Consider the following 21,648-nt stretch of genomic DNA (forward strand, 5'->3'; position numbering starts at 1 on the left):
TCTGGAATGGCCATCCCAGTCCCCTGACCTGAATATCATTGAACATCTGTGGGATGATTTGAAGCGGGCTGTCCATGCTCGGCGACCATCAAACTTAACTGAACTGGAATTGTTTTGTAAACAGGAATGGTCACAAATACCTTCATCCAGGAACTCATTAATAGCTACAGGAAGCGACTAGAGGCTGTTATTTTTGCAAAAGGAGGATCTACGAAATATTAATGTCACTTTTATGTTGAGGTGCCCATACTTTTGCACCAGTCAAATTTTGTTTCAATGCAGATTGCACATTTTCTGTTAGTACAACAAACCTCATTTGAATCCAGAAATATGACTGAGTCCATCAGTTATTAGATATATGAAACTGAAATAGCTGTTGCAAAAACCAAAATTGTTATAAAGAAAAAAGGTTAACATTAATAGAGGTGCCCAAACTTTAACATATGACTGTATAAGTGAATAAAGTGGCCACTTATCATTTGTAGAGTACCCCAACGCGTTTTACCCGCAACAGCGGTTCATCAGGAGGCAATGAAGATAAAAGCAGTGTCCATCATGTCAGATATCAGAATGAGATGGCACCCGCGGTCAGAGAAGGCTGACCTTATAAAGCCCCCGTTATTGAACATGGAAACGCCTACCCAATCAGGCGTTCAGATCGCCAGAAAAAAACATGATTAATCCCACAGTTGTCGCAAGAGGTAACTCACGTGTGCACCCAGGTGATCAGTGTCGTCAGGCCTCCGCGTGCGCTCCAGCATGGAGCGCAGGCCGCGGGAGCTTCCGGTAACCATGCACGTCATAGATCACAGTGCGCATGCCCGGAAGATAGTAAACATCCCGTGGAGCCAGAAACAAAAATGGCCACAGCGATAGCAGATCAAAACTGCGCATGCTCAAACATCTTTCTGCAGTTGTGCGCTATATTTCAATTCATCAGGCATAAAGAGAAGTGAAACACATCTAGGCCGCACAAAACCCACACCATTAGGCGCTGTAAGGTAGGCACAAACTTGGATGGACGCTTCGACTTGCAGCACACTCAAAGTGCTTATTGTATGATGTATATCAGTGCCTGACCAACAGGTCAACGATCAGTATTAAAGCGGAGTACAAAGAATGGAATTAATAGATATGCCAAAGTACCGATATTAAACACGGAATGATAAATCAATAAAACCATAAATATGGTATACATATCAAACGTGCTCCCCATCTACTTCAAAACAAGGCCAGTAGTCAAATCAGAACATATTAGATAAAGCAACTGTCAAAAAGTTTTTTCTAATATCTAATCTATGTCTCTTCCCATTCAGTTTCATCCCATTGCTTCTAGTCTTTCCTTGTGCAAATGAGAATAAAGATGATCCTTCTACAATGTGACAGCCCTTTAGATATTTGTAGACAGCTATTAAGTCTCCTCTCAGTCTTCTCTTTTGCAAACTAAACATTCCCAAATCCTGCAACCTTTCCTCATAAGACAGGGTTTGCAGACCGGTCACCATTCTGGTCGCTCTTTTCTGAACTTGCTCCAGTTTGTTGATGTCATTTTTAAAATGTGGTGCCCAAAACTGGACACACTATTCCAGATGAGGTCTGACCAAAGAGGAGTAGAGGGAAATAATGACTTCACGTGATCTAGACTGTATGCTTCTGTTAATACATCCTAGAATTGCATTTGCCTTATTTGCTGCTGCATCACACTGTTGACTCATATTCAATCAAATCAAATTTATTATCGCCAAGTACATATTACATATATACAAGGAATTCTTTGTGGCAAAGAGGCAACATAATACATAACAACAGATACAACAAGTAACATCTAACAAGACAGATACAGTATATAGTCTACACATGACGATTTAATTGTTGAACAGAGAGTGGATAGAAGCTGTTCATATGGCGGTTGGTGCTGCATTTGGGGACTCTGAAGCGACGTCCTGAAGGGAGTAGTTGGAATGAGGAGTGTCCCGGGTGAGAGGGATCGGATGAAATTTTCAATGCGTGGGATCGAATACTCTTATTCAGTCTGTGATCTATTAGTATACCCAAGTCTTTTTCACATGTGCTGTTGATTAGCCCTATTCCTCCCATTCTGTATATGCTTTTTTTCATTTTTATTGCCCAGATGTAGTACTTTGCATTTTTCCCTGTTAAAAACCATTCTGTTAGTTGCTGCCCACTGCTCCAGTTTATTTATATCTTTTTGAATCCTCTCTCTCTTCTCTAGTATTAGCTATCCCTCCTAGCTTTGTGTCATCAGCAAATTTAATCAGTTTACCCTCAATTCCTTCATTTAAATCGTTGATAAAGATGTTGAACAGTACAGGGCCCAGGACAGAGCCCTGTGGTACCCCACTTGAGACATTCTTCCAACTGGATGTGCAGCCATTAACGACCACTCTTTGGGTCCAATCACTAAGCCAGTTATGAATCCACCTAACAGTTGCCTTGTCCATTCCATACTTAGTCATTTTTTCAATAAGGATTGTATGAGATACTTTGTCAAATGCTTTGCTGAAGTCAACATATACTATATCTACAGCATTTCCTTGATCCACCCAATCAGTGATTCCGTCATAGAAGGAAATTAAGTTAGTCTGACATGACTTATTAGTTACAAACCCATGCTGACTCTGTTTAATCACTTCATTCTTATCCAGGTACTGACATACATGTTGTTTAATAATTTGTTCAAAGATCTTTCCTGGTATAGAAGTCAGACTCACCGGCCTATAGTTGCCTGGGTCCGCCTTCTTCCCCTTTTTGAAGATAGGAACAACATTTGCTCTTCTCCAGTCTTCTGGGACTTCTCCTGTTCTCCAAGAATTTTCAAAGATTATGGAGAGGGGTTCAAAAATTTCTTCTGCTATCTCCTTCAGTACTCTGGGGTGTAATTCATCTGGACCTGGAAACTTGAATTCATTTAGGTTAGCTAAGTGTTTCCTCACTATCTTTCTGTTTATAGATATCCTGGATTCTTCTATTCCCTTAATAGGACAGTGAAGAACAGTTGATGTTACATTTCCTTTCTGAGAGAAAACAGATGCAAAATAGAAATTTAAAAGTTCGGCCTTCTCAACATCCTGTCTTCCCATTTCATCATTTTCTTCCTGTAAAAATCCTATAGCATCTTTTACTTTTCTTTTACTTTTGACATATTCCCAAAAATGTTTATTATTGCTTTTGACATCTCTTGCAAGCCTCAATTCATTGTCAGCTTTAGTTAATCTGATTTGTGCCCTGCAGGTTCTGCAGACAGCATTATATTCTTCTTTAGATATGCCTCCCTCTTTCCATTTTATAAACATTTTTTTTCTTCCTTTTTAGCATGTGCTTAAGTTCTGTGTTAATCCATCCTGGTTTCCTTAAATGCTTCCTATTCTTCCCTCTTTTCGGAATTGTTAACAATTGTGCTTTGAGACTTTCATTTTTCAAGATTTCCCATCCTTCCTGAACATATTTGTCTTTAAGGATATCCAGCCATTGGATCCCTCCAATTGTCTTTCTGAATCCCTTAAAATCTGCCTTTCTGAAATCTAACCTTGACGTCTGAGTCTTCACAGGTCTTCCTCCTCTAGTTATCCAAAATTCTAAAATAGCATGGTCGCTACCTCCTAGGGTCCCAGCCACTTTTACCTCCTCAACCATTTCATAGTAACATAGTTATTAAGGTTGAAGGAAGACTTTAAGTCCATCTAGTTCAACCCATATCCTATCCTAACTTGCCCTAACATGTTGATCCAGAGGAAGGCAAAAAAAACCCATGTGGCAAACAGTAAGCTTCACATTGGAGAAAAAAATTATTTCCCGACTCCACATACGGCAATCAGACTAGCTCCCTGGATCAACGCAATATTAAGGAAACTAGTGTATATACCCTGTAATATTATACTTTTCAAGAAAGGCATCCAGTCCCTTCTTAAATTTTAGTAGGGAATCACTCATCACAACATCATATGGCAGAGAGTTCCATAGTCTCACTGCTCTTACAGTAAAGAATCCGCGTCTGTGAGTATGCTTAAACCTTCTTTCCTCCAGACGTAGAGGATGCCCACTTGTCCCTGTCACAGGTCTAAGAGTAAAAAAGATCATTAGAAAGGTCTTGGTATTGTCCCCGCATATATTTATACATTGTAATAAGATCACCCCTAAGCCTTCGATTCTCCAAACTAAATAACCCCAAGTGTAATAACCTGTCTTGGTATTGCAGACCCCCCAGTTCCCTAATAACCTTGGTCGCTCTTCTCTGCACCCGCTCCAGTTCAGCTATGTCTTTCTTATACACCGGAGACCAGAACTGTACACAGTATTCTAAGTGTGGTCGCACTAGTGACTTATATAGAGGTAAAATTATGTTCTCCTCCTGAGCATCTATGCCTCTTTTAATGCATCCCATTATTTTATTTGCCTTTGCAGCAGCTACCTGACACTGGCCACTAAATGTGAGTTTGTCGTCCACCCATACACCCAGGTCTTTTTCAGTGACTGTTTTGCCCAGTGTTTTACAATTAAGCACATAATTATACATCTTGTTCGTTCTACCCAAGTGCATGACCTTACATTTATCCCCATTAAAGCTCATTTGCCATTTATCAGCCCAAGCTTCTAGTTTACATAAATCCTCCTGTAATATAAAATTGTCCTCCGCTGTATTGATTACCCTGCAGAGTTTAGTGTCATCTGCAAATATTGAAATTCTACTCTCTATGCCCCTTACGAGGTCATTAATAAATATGTTAAAAAGAAGCGGGCCCAAAACTGACCCCTGTGGTACCCCACTGCTAACTGTGACCCAGTCCGAGTGTGCTCCATTAATAACCACCCTTTGTTTCCTATCCCTGAGCCAGCTCTTAACCCACCTACACATATTTTCCCCTATCCCCATTGTTCTCATTTTATGTATCAACCTTTTGTGTGGCACCGTATCAAAAGCTTTTGAAAAGTCCATGTACACCACGTCCACTGCATTCCCTTGGTCCAGTCCGGAACTTACCTCTTCATAAAAGCTTATCAGATTAGTCTGACAGGAATGGTCCCTTGTAAACCCATGTTGATATTGGGTCATAAGTTTATTCTTCTCCAGATACTCCAGTATAGTATCTCTTAGAAAACCCTCCAGGATTTTACCCACAGTTGAAGTTAAAACTCACTGGCCTATAATTTCCAAGTTCAGTTTTTGTCCCCTTTTTGAATATTGGCACCACATTTGCTATACGCCAGTCCTGTGGTACAGACCCTGTTATTATGGAATCTTTAAAGATTAAAAATAATGGTCTATCTATGACTGTGCTTAATTCCTGCAGTACTCGGGGGTGTATCCCATCCGGGCCCGGGGATTAGTGATTTTTAGACGCCGCCGTACTTCCTGCTGGGTTAAGCAGGTGACATTTAATGGACAATTTTTATCCCTGATCATGTTATCCGTCATGGGATTTTCTTGTGTAAACACTGTCGAAAAAAAGTCATTTAGCATATTGGCTTTTTCCTCATCCTCCTCCACCATTTCACCCAGACTATTTTTAAGGGGGCCAACATTATCATTTTTTAGCTTCTTACTATTAATGTAGTTAAAGAATATTTTGGGATTATTTTTACTTTCTCTGGCAATGAGTCTCTCTGTCTCAATCTTTGCTGTTTTGATTTGCTTTTTACAGAATTTATTTAATTTTCTGTATTTAGTTAATGCCTCATCACTACCTACTTGCTTTAATTCTTTAAATGCTTTATTTTTATCTCTTATTGCACCCCTTACAGCTCTATTTAGCCATAGTGGTTTCCTCCTATTTCTAGCATGTTTATTCCCATACGGTATATATTGTGCACAGGTCCTATTCAGAATGCTAATAAACGTCTCCCATTTTCTTTGTGTATTTTTATGTCTCAGGATATCGTCCCAGTTAATTGCACCAAGATCATCTCTCATCCGTTGGAAATTTGCTTTCCTGAAGTTTAGTGTCCTTGTAACCCCTCTACTACACATCTTATTAAAGGATACATGAAAACTTATTAATTTGTGATCACTATTACCCAAGTGACCCCCAACCCTTACATTTGATATGCGGTCTGGCCTGTTGGATAATATTAGGTCTAGCAGTGCCCCCCCTCTTGTTGGGTCCTGATCCAGTTGTGAAAGGTAATTGTCTCTCATAGTTGTCAAAAACCTATTACCTTTGCTGGAACTGCAGGTTTCGGTTCCCCAATGTATTTCAGGGTAGTTGAAGTCCCCCATAATAATGACTTCTCCTTGAGTCGCAGCTTCATCTATTTGCTTTATAAGGATATTCTCTGTTGCTTCCATTATTTTTGGAGACCTATAACAAACCCCTATCAGTAATTTATTATTTTTCCCCCCTCCCCTTATCTCTACCCACAGTGACTCTACATTTTCATTAGATTCATATACAGTGGGGAAAAAAAGTATTTAGTCAGTCAGCAATAGTGCAAGTTCCACCACTTAAAAAGATGAGAGGCGTCTGTAATTTACATCATAGGTAGACCTCAACTATGGGAGACAAACTGAGAAAAAAAAATCCAGAAAATCACATTGTCTGGTTTTTTTTCCATTTTATTTGCATATTATGGTGGAAAATAAGTATTTGGTCAGAAACAAAATTTCATCTCAATACTTTGTAATATATCCTTTGTTGGCAATGACAGATGTCAAACGTTTTCTGTAAGTCTTCACAAGGTTGCCACACACTGTTGTTGGTATGTTGGCCCATTCCTCCATGCAGATCTCCTCTAGAGCAGTGATGTTTTTGGCTTTTCGCTTGGCAACACGGACTTTCAACTCCCTCCAAAGGTTTTCTATAGGGTTGAGATCTGGAGACTGGCTAGGCCACTCCAGGACCTTGAAATGCTTCTTACGAAGCCACTCCTTCGTTACCCTGGCTGTGTGCTTTGGATCATTGTCATGTTGAAAGACCCAGCCACGTTTCATCTTCAATGCCCTTGCTGATGGAAGGAGGTTTGCACTCAAAATCTCACGATACATGGCCCCATTCATTCTTTCATGTACCCGGATCAGTCGTCCTGGCCCCTTTGCAGAGAAACAGCCCCAAAGCATGATGTTTCCACCACCATGCTTTACAGTAGGTATGGTGTTTGATGGATGCAACTCAGTATTCTTTTTCCTCCAAACATGACAAGTTGTGTTTCTACCAAACAGTTCCAGTTTGGTTTCATCAGACCATAGGACATTCTCCCAAAACTCCTCTGGATCATCCAAATGCTCTCTAGCAAACTTTAGACAGGCCCGGACATGTACAGGCTTAAGCAGTGGGACACGTCTGGCACTGCAGGATCTAAGTCCATGGTGGCGTAGTGTGTTACTTATGGTAGGCCTTGTTGCATTGGTCCCAGCTCTCTGCAGTTCATTCACTAGGTCCCCCCGCGTGGTTCTGGGATTTTTGCTCACCATTCTTGTGATCATTCTGACCCCACGGGGTGGGATTTTGAGTGGAGCACCAGATCGAGGGAGATTATCAGTGGTCTTGTATGTCTTCCATTTTCTAATTATTGCTCCCACAGTTGATTTCTTCTCTCCAAGCTGGTTGGCTATTGCAGATTCAGTCTTCCCAGCCTGGTGCAGGGCTACAATTTTGTTTCTGGTGTCCTTTGACAGCTCTTTGGTCTTCACCATAGTGGAGTTTGGAGTCAGACTGTTTGAGGGTGTGCACAGGTGTCTTTTTATACTGATAACAAGTTTAAACAGGTGCCATTACTACAGGTAATGAGTGGAGGAAAGAGGAGACTCTTAAAGAAGAAGTTACAGGTCTGTGAGAGCCAGAAATCTTGATTGCTTGTTTCTGACCAAATACTTATTTTCCACCATAATATGCAAATAAAATGAAAAAAAAACAGACAATGTGATTTTCTGGATTTTTTTTTCTCAGTTTGTCTCCCATAGTTGAGATCTACCTATGATGTAAATTACAGACGCCTCTCATCTTTTTAAGTGGTGGAACTTGCACTATTGCTGACTGACTAAATACTTTTTTTCCCCACTGTATATTATCACGAAGGATGGGTTTTAAGGATGATTTTACATATAAACACACGCCTCCCCCTCGTTTATTAGTACGGTCATTTCTGAACAGACTATAGCCCTGTACATTAACAGCCCAGTCATGGCTCTCGTCCAGCCATGTCTCAGATATCCCCACCATCATAATTATGCTCCAACAACATTAACTCCAATTCCTCCATCTTGTTGGCGAGGCTTCTGGCATTAGTATACATGCACTTTATGTATCTCTCTGTACCTCTATTCTTTCTTAAATTATTAACTGTTCTAACCCCACCCCCCATGCCACCCCCACCCCCAATTTCATTATTTGTGCCCAGGTCTCTAGCTGCACTGTCTTCCCCTCCTATAAAAGGAATACCCTCCCCCCTCGTCCCTAGTTTAAACACTCCTCCATCCTTCTAGCCATTTTCTCCCCCAGCACTGCTGCACCCTCCCCATTGAGGTGCAACCCGTCCCTAGCGTAGAGCCTGTAGCCAACTGAGAAGTCGGCCCAGTTCTGCAGGAACCCAAACCCCTCCTTCCTACACCAATTCCTGAGCCACTTATTAACCTCCCTAATCTCCCGCTGCCTCTCTGGCGTGGCACGTGGTACAGGAAGTATTTCCGAAAATACCACCTTGGAGGTCCTTGCTTTAAGCTTACAGCCTAATTCCCTGAAATCATCTTTAAGGACCTTCCACCTACCTCTAACTTTGTCATTTGTGCCAACGTGCACCATGACCGCTGGATCCTCACCAGCCCCTCCCAGTAATCTGTCAACCCGATCAGCGATGTGTCGGACTCGAGCGCCAGGTAGGCAGCACACCGTTCGACGATCCCTGTCTTTGTGACAGATTGCCCCTATCTGTTCCCCTAATAATTGAGTCTCCCACTACCAGAACCTGTCTGGCCTGCCCTGCTCTCCTATTTCCCCCCTTGCTGGAGCAGACACTCCTCCGGCTTTCAGAGGACATGCCTTGCTGCAGCAGTGCTACTCCTGCACTAACACGCCCCTCATCTGCCAACTTGGCAAACTATCCCATGGATTCTGAGATTTTTTTATCGTGACATATTGTACTTCATGTTAGTGGTAAAATTTCATTCATATAACTTGCGTTTATTTGTAAAAAAGGAAATTTGGTGAAAATTTTGCAATTTTCCAACTTTGAATTTTTATGCCCTTAAATCACAGAGATACGGCACACAAAAAACTTAATAAATAATATTTCCCACATGTTTACTTTACATCAACACAATTTGGGAACCAAAATTTTGTTTTTTTGTTAGGAAGTTATAAGGGCTAAAAGTTAACCATCAATCTCTCATTTTTGCAACACCATTTTTTTTTTTTTTTTTTTTTTTTTTTTAGGGATCACATTTAAAGTCACTTTGAGGGGTCTATATGATAGAAAATACCCAAAGGTGACTCCGTTCTGAAAACCGCACTCTTCAAGGTGATCAAAACCACATTCAAGAAGTTTATTAACCCTTCAAGTGCTTCATGTTTAAAAAAAAAAATGAACATTTAACTTTTCTTTGCAGAAAAATTACTTCAGGTCCATTTTTTTTTTACTGTACCAAGGGTAACAGGAGAAATTGGACTGCAAAAGTTATTGTGCAATTTGTCCTGAGTATGCTGATACCTGATATGTGGGGGGGAACCACTGTTTCGGCGCATGGCAGAGTATGGAAGGGAAGGAGCGCCATTTGACTTTTTCAGCGCAAAATTGGCTGGAATTGAGACCATGTCACGTTTGGAGAGCCCCTGATGTGCCTAAACAGTGGAAACCCCCCACAAGTGACCCCATTTTGGAAACTAGACCCCCCAAGAAACTTATCTAGATATGTGGTGAGAACTTTGAACTCACAGTGGCTTCACAGAGGTTTATAACATACAGCCGTACAATTAAAAAATCATATTTTTTCCACAATTAAGAAATCATATTTTTTCCAGAAAAATTATCTTTTCACCCCCAATTTTTATTTCCCCAAGGGTAACAGGACCCCAATAATTATTGTGCAATTTATCATGAGTACTCTTATACCCCATATGTGGGGGTAAACAACTATTTGGGCGCATGGCAGAGCTCGTAAGGGAAGCATCGCCAATTGACTTTTTTGGCTGGAATTGAGATCGGACGCCATGTCGTGTTTGGAAAGCCTCTGATGAGCCAAAACAGTGGAAACCCCCCACAAATAACCCCATTTTGGAAACTAGACCCCCCCTCAAGGAACTTATATAGATGTGTGGTGGTGAACACTTTGAACCCCAAGTGCTTCACAGAAGTTTATAACGCCCGGGCGTGAAAATAAAAATCATATTTTTTCGTCCCAAATTTTTTTATTTTACCGAGGCTAACAGCATAAATTGGACCCCAAAAGTTGTTGTCCAATTTGTCCTGAGTACGCTGATATTCCATATGTGGGAGAAAACTACTGTATGGGCACACGTCGGGGCTCGGAAGGGAAGTAGTGATGTTTTGGAATGCAGACCTTGATGGAATGGTCTGTGGGTGTCATGTTGCCTTTGGAGAGCCCCTGATGTGCCTAAACTGTGGAAACCCCCCACAAGTGACCCCATTTTGGAAACTAGACCCCCAAAGAACTTATCTAGATGTGTGGTGAGCACTTTGAACCCCCAAGTGCTTCACAGAAGTTTATAACGTAGAGTCATAAAAATAAAAAATCATATTTTTTTTCCACAAAAATGATATTTTTGCCCCCAATTTTTTGTTTTCCCAAGGGTAATAAGAGAAATTGGACCCCAAAATTTGTTTTGCAATTTGTCCTGAGTAGGCTGATACCCCATATGTGGGGGTAAACCACTGTTTGGGCACATGGCAGAGCTTGGAAGGGAAGGAGCACCTTTTGACTTTTTGAACGCAGAATTGGCTTGAATTGAGATCAGACGCCATGTTGCGTTTGGAGAGCCCTGTTGTGCCGAAACAGTGGAAACCCCCCAATTCTAACTTCAACCCTTACCCCAACACACCCCTAACCCTAATCTCAGCCATAACCCTAGCCCTAAGCCTAAGGATGTGTGCACACATTGCGGATTTGCTGCGGATCCGCAGCGGATTTGGCCCTGCGGATCCGCAGCAGTTTCTGCTGCGTTGTACAGTATCTTTATATTCAATGGCAAATGAAAAACGCAGTGCACATGCTGCAGATTTTTCCACACAGATTTGCTGCGGTTTTAGATCCGCAGCATGTCACTTCTTTGTGCGGAATCCGCAGCGGTTTGACACCTGCTCCATAACCAGGTGTCAAAACGCAGGGGAAAACTGCAGGCTAATCCGCACTAAATCCACAGGTAAATCGCAGGTCATTTGACCTGCGGATTTAGCCAAATCTGCGCAGCAGAATCTGCATCGTGTGCACACAGCCTTACCCTAACTCTAGCCCTAACCCCAAGACTAATGGGATGATGGAAATAAATACATTTTTTTTTTTTTTAGATTTTATTATTTTTCCCTATTTATGGCGGGTTTTTATGTTTGGCAACGGTCACATGTTAAAAGACTCTTTTCATTGTAAAAAAAAAAGTTTTTGCATCACCACATTTTGAGAGCTATAAATGATTTTTCCATATTTTGACCCACCGAGTCATGTGAGGTCTTAGTTTTTGCGGTACGAGTTGACTGTTTTATTGGTATCATGTTCGGGCACGTGACATTTTTTGATCGCTTTTTATTCCGATTTTTGAGACGCAAAATGAACAAAAACCAGCATTTCATGAATTTCTTTTGGGGGATGTGTGTACACCGTTCCGCGTGTGGTAAAATTCATAAAGCGGTTTTATTCTTCCGGTTAGTACGATTACAGCGATACCTTATTTTATGTGGTTTTTTTTTGTTTTGGCGCTTTTATGCAATGAAAACCATTTTATCAAAAAAAAAAATTATTTTATCGATTTTTTTTTTTCTGCGAGCTATAACTTTTTATTTTTTTGCTGATGACGCTGTATGGCGGCTCATCTTTTGCGGGACAAGATGACGTTTTCAGCGGTACCATGTTAATTCATATTCGTCTGATCGCGCATTATTGCACTTTTTGTTCGGCGGTATGATATAGCATTGTTTTTTGCTGTGTTTTTTTAAAGGGGTTAACTAGTGGGACAGTTTTATAGTGCAGGTCGTTACGGACGTGGCGATACTAAATGTGCATTTTTATCTTTTTTTTATTTACAAAAAAAAATTTATTGGGGATTTTTTTATAAATTATTTTTACACTATTTTTTTTTATTTATTTTTTTTAACTTATATTATATTGTCCCGGGGGGGAGGGGGGGACATCACTATAAAGGTGTCAGATCGCTGATCTGACAGTTTAGACAGCATTCTGTCAGATCAGCGATCTGACAGGCGCTGCTGCAGGCTTCCTCGTACCTGCTCTCAGCAGGCACTGTGGAAGCCGCCTCTCTGCTGGCCCCTGCGGCCATATTAAATCCGAGGGCCTGCAGAGAGGAGACCCTCGAAGTGACGCAGCACATCGCGCTGCTCCTGGGGTCGCAGGGAAGCACGGAGGGAGACCCCTCCCTGCTCGCTTCTCTCCTATGCCCCCAGTTCACTGCGATCATGTTTGATCGCAGTGTGCCAGGGGTTAATGTGCCGGGGGCAGTCCGTTACCGCCCCTGACACATAGTGCCAGGTGTCAGCTGTAATAATCAGCTGACACCCGGCCGCGATCAGTGGCGCTCCCCCCCGTGAACGCCGCTGATCGCGCTGGACGTACTATACCGTCCTTGGGACTTAGGTCCCAGGTCACATGGACGGAATAGTACGTCTAATGTCTTAAAGGGGTTATTAAATAAATTGCTTTTTTTTTTGCATGATTTAAGTATTTGATGCAATAGAAAACAGAACTTAATATTTATACAGATACTAGATTAAGGCCCGATGCTATCGCATCGGGAGGATAGTGACACACCTCTTGCCATGTTAACCCTCAACACACACCTCCTCAACACACACTCCTCTCACCTTTCACTATGTCCACTCACTCTTTCACTCCACATACGACCCTTTCTCTAACTCCGTCTCTCATACTCACGCCGTCATCGCCGCTGCTTCACGATCCCCGACATCATCTTCCGCCGGTGCCATCCTGGATCCAGACGTCGTCCACGCCGGCGACATGTTCTTGCGGCGACGCCATCTTGAGTATCGTGAAATCCCGCGATACTCAAGATGGCGTCGCCGCAAGAACATGTCGCCGGCGTGGGCGACGTCGGGATCCAAAATGGAGTCGGTGAAATATCGCGAGGACGATGTCGGGATCCAAAATGGCGTCGGCGAAATCTCGCGAGATTTCACAGACTCCATTTTGGATCCCGACATCGTCCACGCCGGCGACATGTTCTTGCGGCGATGCCATCTTGAGTATCGCGGGATTTCACGATACTCAAGATGGCGTCGCCGCAAGAACATGTAGCCGGCGTGGACAACGTCTGGATCCAGGATGGCGCCGGCGGAAGAAGTTGTCGGGGATCGTGGAGCAGCGGCGATGACGGCGTGAGTATGAGAGAAGGAGTGAGAGAAAGGGTCGTATGTGGCGTGAAAGGGGGGGGACGTGAGTGGAGATGGTGAAAGGTGAGAGGAGTGTGTGAGGAGGTGTGGTGTGTTGAGGGTTAACATGGCAAGGGGTGTGCGGTGACGTCACCAGTTACAACTGGACGGAAGTTGTTACAACCTGGAAGCTGCTTAGCGCATTTATTATTATTGATGACCCGCGCTAAAGGAAACCACAAAGTACTGAAACGGTGGCTGAACCAGCCTGAAAGCAGGGTGATGGATACCCCCTATGGGTATATGCTGACAGCCAATGAGCAGTGGTAGATAAAAGTACAATGACTGAAAGTGCACTGCTCTTTGGCTGTCAGAATATACCCATAGGGGGTATCCATCACCCTGCTTTCAGGCTAGTTCAGCCACAGTTTCGGTGCTTTGTGGTTTCCTTTAGCGCGGGTCATATCTGTATACATTCTACCTTTGGGCCGACACCTCCCCTCACTTGACCCCAGCAGCTGAGGACATAACCTCATTTACGATTAAGTAAGAGCTTGTCTGTTTTCTGATTATTTTAGAACTTAATATTTGTTACAGAAACCTTTGTTTGCAATTACAGAGGTCGGACATTTCCTGTAGTTCTGACCAAGTTTGCACACACTGCAGCAAGGATTTTAGCCCACTCCCTACAGATCTTCCCCAGATTTTACAGGTTTCAGGGCTGTCACTGGGCAATATTGAATTTCCGCTCCCTCCAAAGATGTTCTATTGGGTTCAGGTCTGGAGACTGGCTAGGTTACTCCAGGACCTTGAAATGCTTCTTATAGAGCCACCCTATAGTTGCTTAGTTGTTTGTTTTGGGTCATTGTCATGCTGAAGACCCATATATGACCTCATCTATCCTCCCTTCAATACAGTGCAATTGTCCTGTGCCCTTTGCAGAGAAACACCCACAAGGTATATTTCCCCCACCATGCTTCATGGTTGGGACTGTGTTCTTGGGGTGGTACTCCTTCTTCCTCCAAATACGGCAAGTGGAGTAGATACCAAAAAGTTCTATTTTGGCCTCATCTGACCACATGACTTCTCCCATGCCAACTCTGGGTCATTCAGATGGTAATTGGTGAACTTCAAACTGGCCTGAACATGTGCTGGCCTGAGCAGGGGGATTTTGCGTTACATGCTGGATTTTAATCCATGACTGCATAATGTGTTACTAACGGTAGTGCTGGACACTGTGGTCCCAGCTCTCTTCAGGTCATTGATCAGGTCCTCGATCAGGTCCTCCCATATAGTTCTGGGCTGATTCCTGACCTTGACAGTGATCTTGTGTTACTTCTATTTTCTAATAATTATGCCAACAGTTGTTGCCTCCTCACCAAGCTGCTTGCCTATTGTCCTGTAGCCAATCCCAGTCTTGTGCAGGACTAGAATTTTGTCCCTGGTGTCCTTAGACAGCTCTTTAGTCTTGGCCATGGTGGAGATGTTGGAGTGTGATTGTGTGTGAACAGGTGTCTTTTATACAAGTAACAAGTTCAAACAGCTGCAATTAATACAGGTAATGAGTGCAGAGAAGGAGGACTTCTTATAGAAAAACTAACAGGTATGTGAGAGCCAGAATTCTTGTTGGTTGGTAGGTGATCAAATACTTCATGCAATAAAATGCCATTTAGTTATGTAACAATCATCCAATTTGATTTTCAGTTTTTTATCTTTAGATTTTGTCTCTCACAGTTAAAGTATTCCTAAGATCAATATTACAGACCTCTCCATTCTTTGTAGGTGGGAAAACCTGCAAAATCGGCAGTGTATCAAATACTTATGTTTCCCACTGTATGTGTGTTATTAATAATAACTATAAATATTATAAAGGACCGCATTTAATTTTGGTTATTTTTTTTCTTTTAACCCACAGTCTACTTACCTAACCTTTTATCCTGATAGGTGCACTTCCTGTACTGAATGCTTATATTTCCTTTGTTTCTAATTTTGCCTGTTCCTTTAATTTTGTTTTGCAGGATCAATATGGAAACTATGTCATTCAGCATGTTCTAGAACATGGCCGGCCTGAAGACAAGAGTAAAATTGTTGCAGAGATTCGGGGCAATGTCTTGGTTCTGAGTCAGCACAAGTTTGCTAGGTGTGTTTTCCCTTAGAATTAAGTATCATCATTTTACAAATGTTTTTGTATCCATTTCAAGTTTTGTGTATGCCCTCTTTAACCCCTTAGTGATAGAGCCAGTTTGCAGCTTAATGACCTGGCCAATTTTTACAATTCTGACCACTGTCTCTTTATGAGGTTATAACTCTGGAACGCTTTAATGGATCCCGCTGATTCTGAGATTGTTGTTTTGTGACATATTTTATTTCATGTTAATGGTAAAATTTCTTCGATATGTCTTATTTATGAAAAAAACGGAAATATGGCGAAAATTTTGCAATTTTAAATTTTTATGCCCTTAAATCAGAGAGCTGTCACACAAATTTCTTAATAAATAACTTTTTCCACATGTCTACTTTACAACAGCACAATTTTGGAAGCAAAATTTTTTTTTGTTAGGAAGTTATAAGGATTAAAAGTTGACCAGCGATTTCTCATTTTTACAACAAAATTTACAAAACCATTTTTTTAGGGACCACATCATATTTAAAGTCATTTTGAGGGGTGTACATGACAGAAAATACCCAAAAGTGACACCGTTCTAAAAACTAGACCCCTCAAGGTGCTCAAAACCACATTCAAGAAGTTTATTAACCCTTTACATGCTTCACAGGAACTAAAGCAATGTGGAAGGAAAAAATTAACATTTAACTTTTTTTTGCAAAAAATTTACTTCAGAACCAATTTTTTTTTTTATTTTCCCAAGTGTTAAAAGAGAAAATAAACCACAAAATTTGTTGTGAAATTTCTCCTGAATACGCCGATACCCCATATGTGGGGGTAAACCACTTTTTCAGCGCACGGCAGAGCTCGGAAGGGAAGGAGCACCGTTTGACTTTTTCAACGCAGAATTGGCTGAAATTGATATCAGATGCCATGTTGCGTTTGGAGAGCCGCTGATGTTCCTAAACAGTGGAAACCCCCAACAAGTGACCCCATTTTGGAAACTAGACTCCTTAAGGAACTTATCTAGATGTGTGGTGAGCACTTTGAACCTTCAAGTGCGTCACAGTAGTTTATAACGTAGAGCCGTGAAAATTAAAAATCATTTCTTTTTCCTCAAAAATTATTTTTTAGCCCGCTATTTTTTTTTTCCTAAGGGTAACAGGAGAAATTTGACCACAAGTTTTTGTGCAATTTGTACTGTTTGGGTGCATGAGAGAGCTTGGAAGGGAAGGAGTGCCATTTTGGAATGCAGACTTTGATGGAACGGTCTGCGTCATGTTGCGTTTGCAGAGCCCCTGATGTACCTAAACAGTGGAAACCCCCACAAGTGACCCTATTTTGGAAACTAGACCCCCTAAGGAGCTTATCTAGATGTGTGGTGAGCAATTTGAACCCGCAAGTGCTTCACAGAAGTTTATAATGCAGAGCCGTGAAAATAGTCTTTTTTATTTCCACAAAAATGATTTTTTTTTTTAGCCCCCAATTTTTAGACCCCCAAAGTTGGTAAATAGTGGAAACCCCCTCTATTCTTGCTACAACCCTAACCCCCAACACACCCCTAACCCTAATCCCAACCCTAATCCTAATTCACCCTAACCCTAATTCTAACCTTAACCCTAGCTCTAACCCTAATGGAAAAATGAAAAAAATATATATTTTCCTTATTTCATTATGTTTGCCTATAACTAAGGGGGTGATAAACGAGGGGGGGGGGGTTTATTTACTATGTTTTTATTTTGATCACTATGATAGTTTATCATAGTGATCAAAATGAATGAATGGAATCTGCCAGCCGGAGCCTGCAGATTCCCGGCGGGCACACTGCGCATGCGCCCGCCATTTTTTTTCCAGATCCAAGATGGCAGCGCCCACCGGAGATCGCCGGTGGGACGCAGGACCACTGGGAGGGGACCCTGAACCACGGAGAGGTATCGGGGGGGGGGGGGGATCGGGGACCCTATTTCTCTCTCCTCTAATGTGCGATCACATCAGAAGAAAGAGAAATTAAATGCAAAATCGCAGGGTTTTTTTTTGCGGTCGCCGTTATAGGATTAATAACGGCGATCGCAAAAGCGGGGTCGGTAAAAACCGACCCGATTCATGTTCTCTGGGGTCTCTGCTATCCCCTGCAGCTGAGACCCCGGAGAAAATCTGACACTGGGGGGCGCTATTTACTTCACAGCGCCGTGAATTCACAGCGCTATGGTTTAAGTACCCTTAATTACCGCCGTTAAAAGGTGTATCGGCGGTCGTTAAGGGGTTAAAGAACACTTTTCAGCAGGTTTTGTTATTATAATGTAAGGAAATTACACAAATAATTGGAGTATATGCCAACCCGAGTATAAGCAGAGACCCCTAATTTTGCCACAAAAAACTGGGAAAACTTATGGACTCAAGTATAAGCCGAGGGTGGTGCTGCACAAGGGTTAATGGTGGTCCAAAAAGATGCTCCATAGATAAATACCCCCCATAAAATGCTGTACAAGGGTTAATGGTGGCCCAAGAAGATGCTCCATAGGTAAATACGGCCCATATATTGCTGCTGCAATAAAAAAAAATGGCATACTCCCCTCTCCATCGCTGGGGGCCAGGTGCCGATGTCCTGAGCACGCTGGGACACCGGCGCGCTATGTGTGCCAGGTGCCGGTGTCGCCGCTGGCTCAGGCCCCCAGCACTGGCGATATTCACCTGTCCCCGTTCCACTGCCGCGTGCCGCTCTGTCTTCCGGGTCCCTGCAGCGACATTCAGCAGAGAGCGCTAACTGACCTGAACGTCACAGTCAGAGGACGCGGAGGACAGAGCGGCGCGTGGCGGTGGAATGGGGACCGGTGAATTTTGCACTGCTCCCTGTCATTCTCACCCCCTCCTGGCGCACAGTCTCTGCAGCCCCCCTGCTTTTTCCATGGTCTCGGCGCGGCAGTGCTTCCAGGTTTCAGTGGTCACGTGGTACCACTCAAAGTCATAAATTTGCGCATATTCATGACTTTAACCCCTTCCTTACCAATGACGGAATAGTACGTCATCGGTAAGGATCCCCCTGCTTTGAGGTGGGCTCCAGTGGTGAGCCCACCTCAAAGTCGCGACATGTCAGCTGTTATGAGCAGCTGACATGTGCCCGCAATAGACGCGAGCAGAATCGCCGTCCGCCCGCGCCTATTAACTAGTTAAATCCCGCTGTCAAAGCTGACAGCGGGCATTTTAATAGCACTTCCGGCCGCAGGGCCGTAAATGAGCTCATCGCTGACCTCCGTCACGTGATCGGGGCTCGGCGTCACGTAGCCTGGACAACAACAGGTCTCATAGAGACCTCTATGGTTTTTCCAGGCAGATGGCTTTGAGCGCCCCCCGGTGGTTGGCGCTCAAAGCACAGCAGTAAATCTGCTACATATGGGCGATATTCTCATTGCACATATGTAGCAGAGCCGATCGGGTTGTGCATGCTTCTATATTGAAACATGCCAAAAATTAAAAAAAAAATGTTTAAAAATAAAAAAAAACTAAAAGTTCAAATCACCCCCCCTTACGCCCCAATCAAAATAAAGCAATAAAAAAATCCCACATACACATATTGGGTATCGCCGCATTCAGAATTACCCTATCTGTCAATAAAAAAAGGCATTAACCCGATCGCTAAACAGCGTAGCTAGAAAAAAAAATTCAAAACGGCAGAATTACGTTTTTTTGGTCGTTGCAACATTGCATTAAAATGGAATAACGGGCGATCAAAAGAACTTATTTGCACAAAAGTGGTATCATTGAAAACATCAGCCCGGCATGCAAAAAATAAGCCCTCTCCCGACCCCAAATCATGAAAAATGGAGACACTACGGGTCTCAGAAAATGGCGCAAATTTTTTTTTTTTTGTAGCAAACGGAATTTTTTTTCACCACTTAGATAAGAGAACCTAGACATGTTTGGTGTCTATGAACTCGTAATGACCTGCAGAATCCTAATGGCAGGTTAGATTTAGCATTTAGTGAACCTAGCAAAAAAGCCAAGCAAAAAACAAGTGTGGGATTGCACTTTTTTGCAATTTCACCACACTTGGAATTTTTAATTGGTGTCGTTTAAAAGTACAACTCGTCCTGCAAAAAGTAAGCCCTCACATGGCCATATTGACGGAAAAATAAAAAAGTTATGGCTCTGGAAAAAAGGGGAGCGATAAACAAAAATCGAAAAAAGCTCCGGGAGTGAAGGGGTTAATGAGCAGTACCACGTGACCACTGAACACAGGAATAGCTGGGGCGCCGAGACCAGGGGGGCTGCAGAGACCGCGCCAGGAGGGGGTATGATCTCTGACACCCGTGCTCCCCGTGTCCCGCCGTCCCCTGGTATATGACTCGAGTATAAGCCGAGAGGGGCACTTTCAGCCTTAAAAAATGGGCTGAAAATCTCTGCTTATACTCGAGTATATACGGTAATTTCTTTTTTTTTTTTTTATGTTAACCCCTTAGCGACAGAGCCAGTTTGCAGCTTAATGACCAGGCCAATTTTTACAATTCTGACCACTGTCCCTTTATGAGGTTATAACTCTGGAATTATCATGCCCTTAAATCAGAGAGATGTGTCACAAACATTTCTTAATAAATAACATTTCCCACATGTCTACTTTACATCACCACAATTTTGGAAGCAAAATATTTTCTTGTTAGGAAGTTATAAGGGTTAAAAGTTGACCAGCGATTTCTCATTTTTACAACAAAATTTACAAAACCATTTTTTTTAGGGACCATATATTTAAAGTCATTTTGAGGGGTGTACATGACAGAAAATATCCAACAGTGGCACCATTCTAAAAACTAGACCCCTCAAGGTGCTCAAAACCACATTCAAGAAGTTTATTAACCCTTTAAGTGCTTCACAGGAACTAAAGCAATGTGGAAGGAAAAAATTAACAGTTACCTTATATACTCGAGTATAAGCCGACCCGAGTATAAGCCGACCCGAGTATAAGCCCCCCCCCCCCCTAATTTTGCCACAAAAAACTGGGAAAACTTATTGACTCGAGTATAAGCCTAGGGTGGGAAATGCTCCATAGATTATTCCCCCATATGGTGTCCCCAGAAGAAGCTCCATAGATTATTCTCCCATATGCTGCCCCCATAAGAAGCTCCATAGATTGTTCCCCCATATGCTGCCCCCATAAGAAGCTCCATAGATTAGTCCCCCATATGCTGCCCCCATACGAAGCTCCATATTGTTCCCCCATTTGCTGCCCCCTTAAGAAGCTCCATAGATTGTTCCCCCATATCCTGCCCCCATAAAAAGCTCCTTAGATTATTCCTCCATGTGCTGCTGCTGCATGTAAAAATAAAAAAAATGACATAATCACCTCTCCATCGCTGGGTGTCAGATACTCACCTGTCCTGCGTCCATGGCTGCTCACCGCTATCTGCCACGTCATCGGTCAGTGACGTTCAGACTGCAGGGGGCGCGGCGCGCACTAATCACTTCACCGCGCCCTCTGCTGTCTGAAGTCACTGACCGATGACAGACAGCAGCAAGCAGTCATGGACGCAGGACAGGTGAGTATCGCTATATTTACCCGTCCTGACGCTGTCGCTTGAGCCCCCAGCTTCTCCGCGCTCTCTTCCTGCGTTCAGCGGTCATGTGATTCCGCTCATTAAAACTCATGAATATGCGCATATTCATGAGTTTTAATGAGCGGTACCACGTGACCGCTGAAGGCAGGAAGAGAGCGTGGAGAAGCTGGGGGCTCAAGCGACAGCGTCAGGACGGGTATGTATGACCTGACACCCCCTCCGACCCCCCGGTGTGTATGACTCGAATATAAGCCGAGAGGGGGACTTTCAGCCCAAAAAACGGTCTGAAAATCTCGGCTTATATTCGAGTATATACGGTAACTTTTTTTTGCAAAAAATTTACTTCAGAACCAATTTTTTTTATTTTCACAAGTGTTAAAAGAGAAAATCAACCACAAAATTTGTTGTACAATTTCTCCTGAATACGCCGATACCCCATATGTGGGGGTAAACCACGTTTTCAGCACACGGCAGAGC

At 42.8% G+C, this 21,648-nt stretch overlaps 1 protein-coding gene across 10 annotated transcripts in view; it reads left to right on the forward strand.

The window, feature by feature from the left end:
* PUM1 (pumilio RNA binding family member 1) overlaps positions 1-21,648 on the forward strand; it is a 224,883-nt gene that overhangs the window by 170,819 nt on the left and 32,416 nt on the right. For all 10 annotated transcript variants that reach the window (XM_073564452.1, XM_073564444.1, XM_073564418.1 and 7 more), the window contains exon 20: positions 15,540-15,661. In XM_073564452.1, coding sequence (XP_073420553.1) covers positions 15,540-15,661 — 122 coding nt within the window. The remainder of the gene's footprint in view (positions 1-15,539; positions 15,662-21,648) is intronic.

The sequence above is a fragment of the Dendrobates tinctorius genome, unplaced genomic scaffold, assembly GCF_039654945.1.
Source record: "Dendrobates tinctorius isolate UK_male_01 unplaced genomic scaffold, ASM3965494v1 ptg000015l, whole genome shotgun sequence".
Lineage (NCBI taxonomy): Eukaryota > Metazoa > Chordata > Amphibia > Anura > Dendrobatidae > Dendrobates > Dendrobates tinctorius.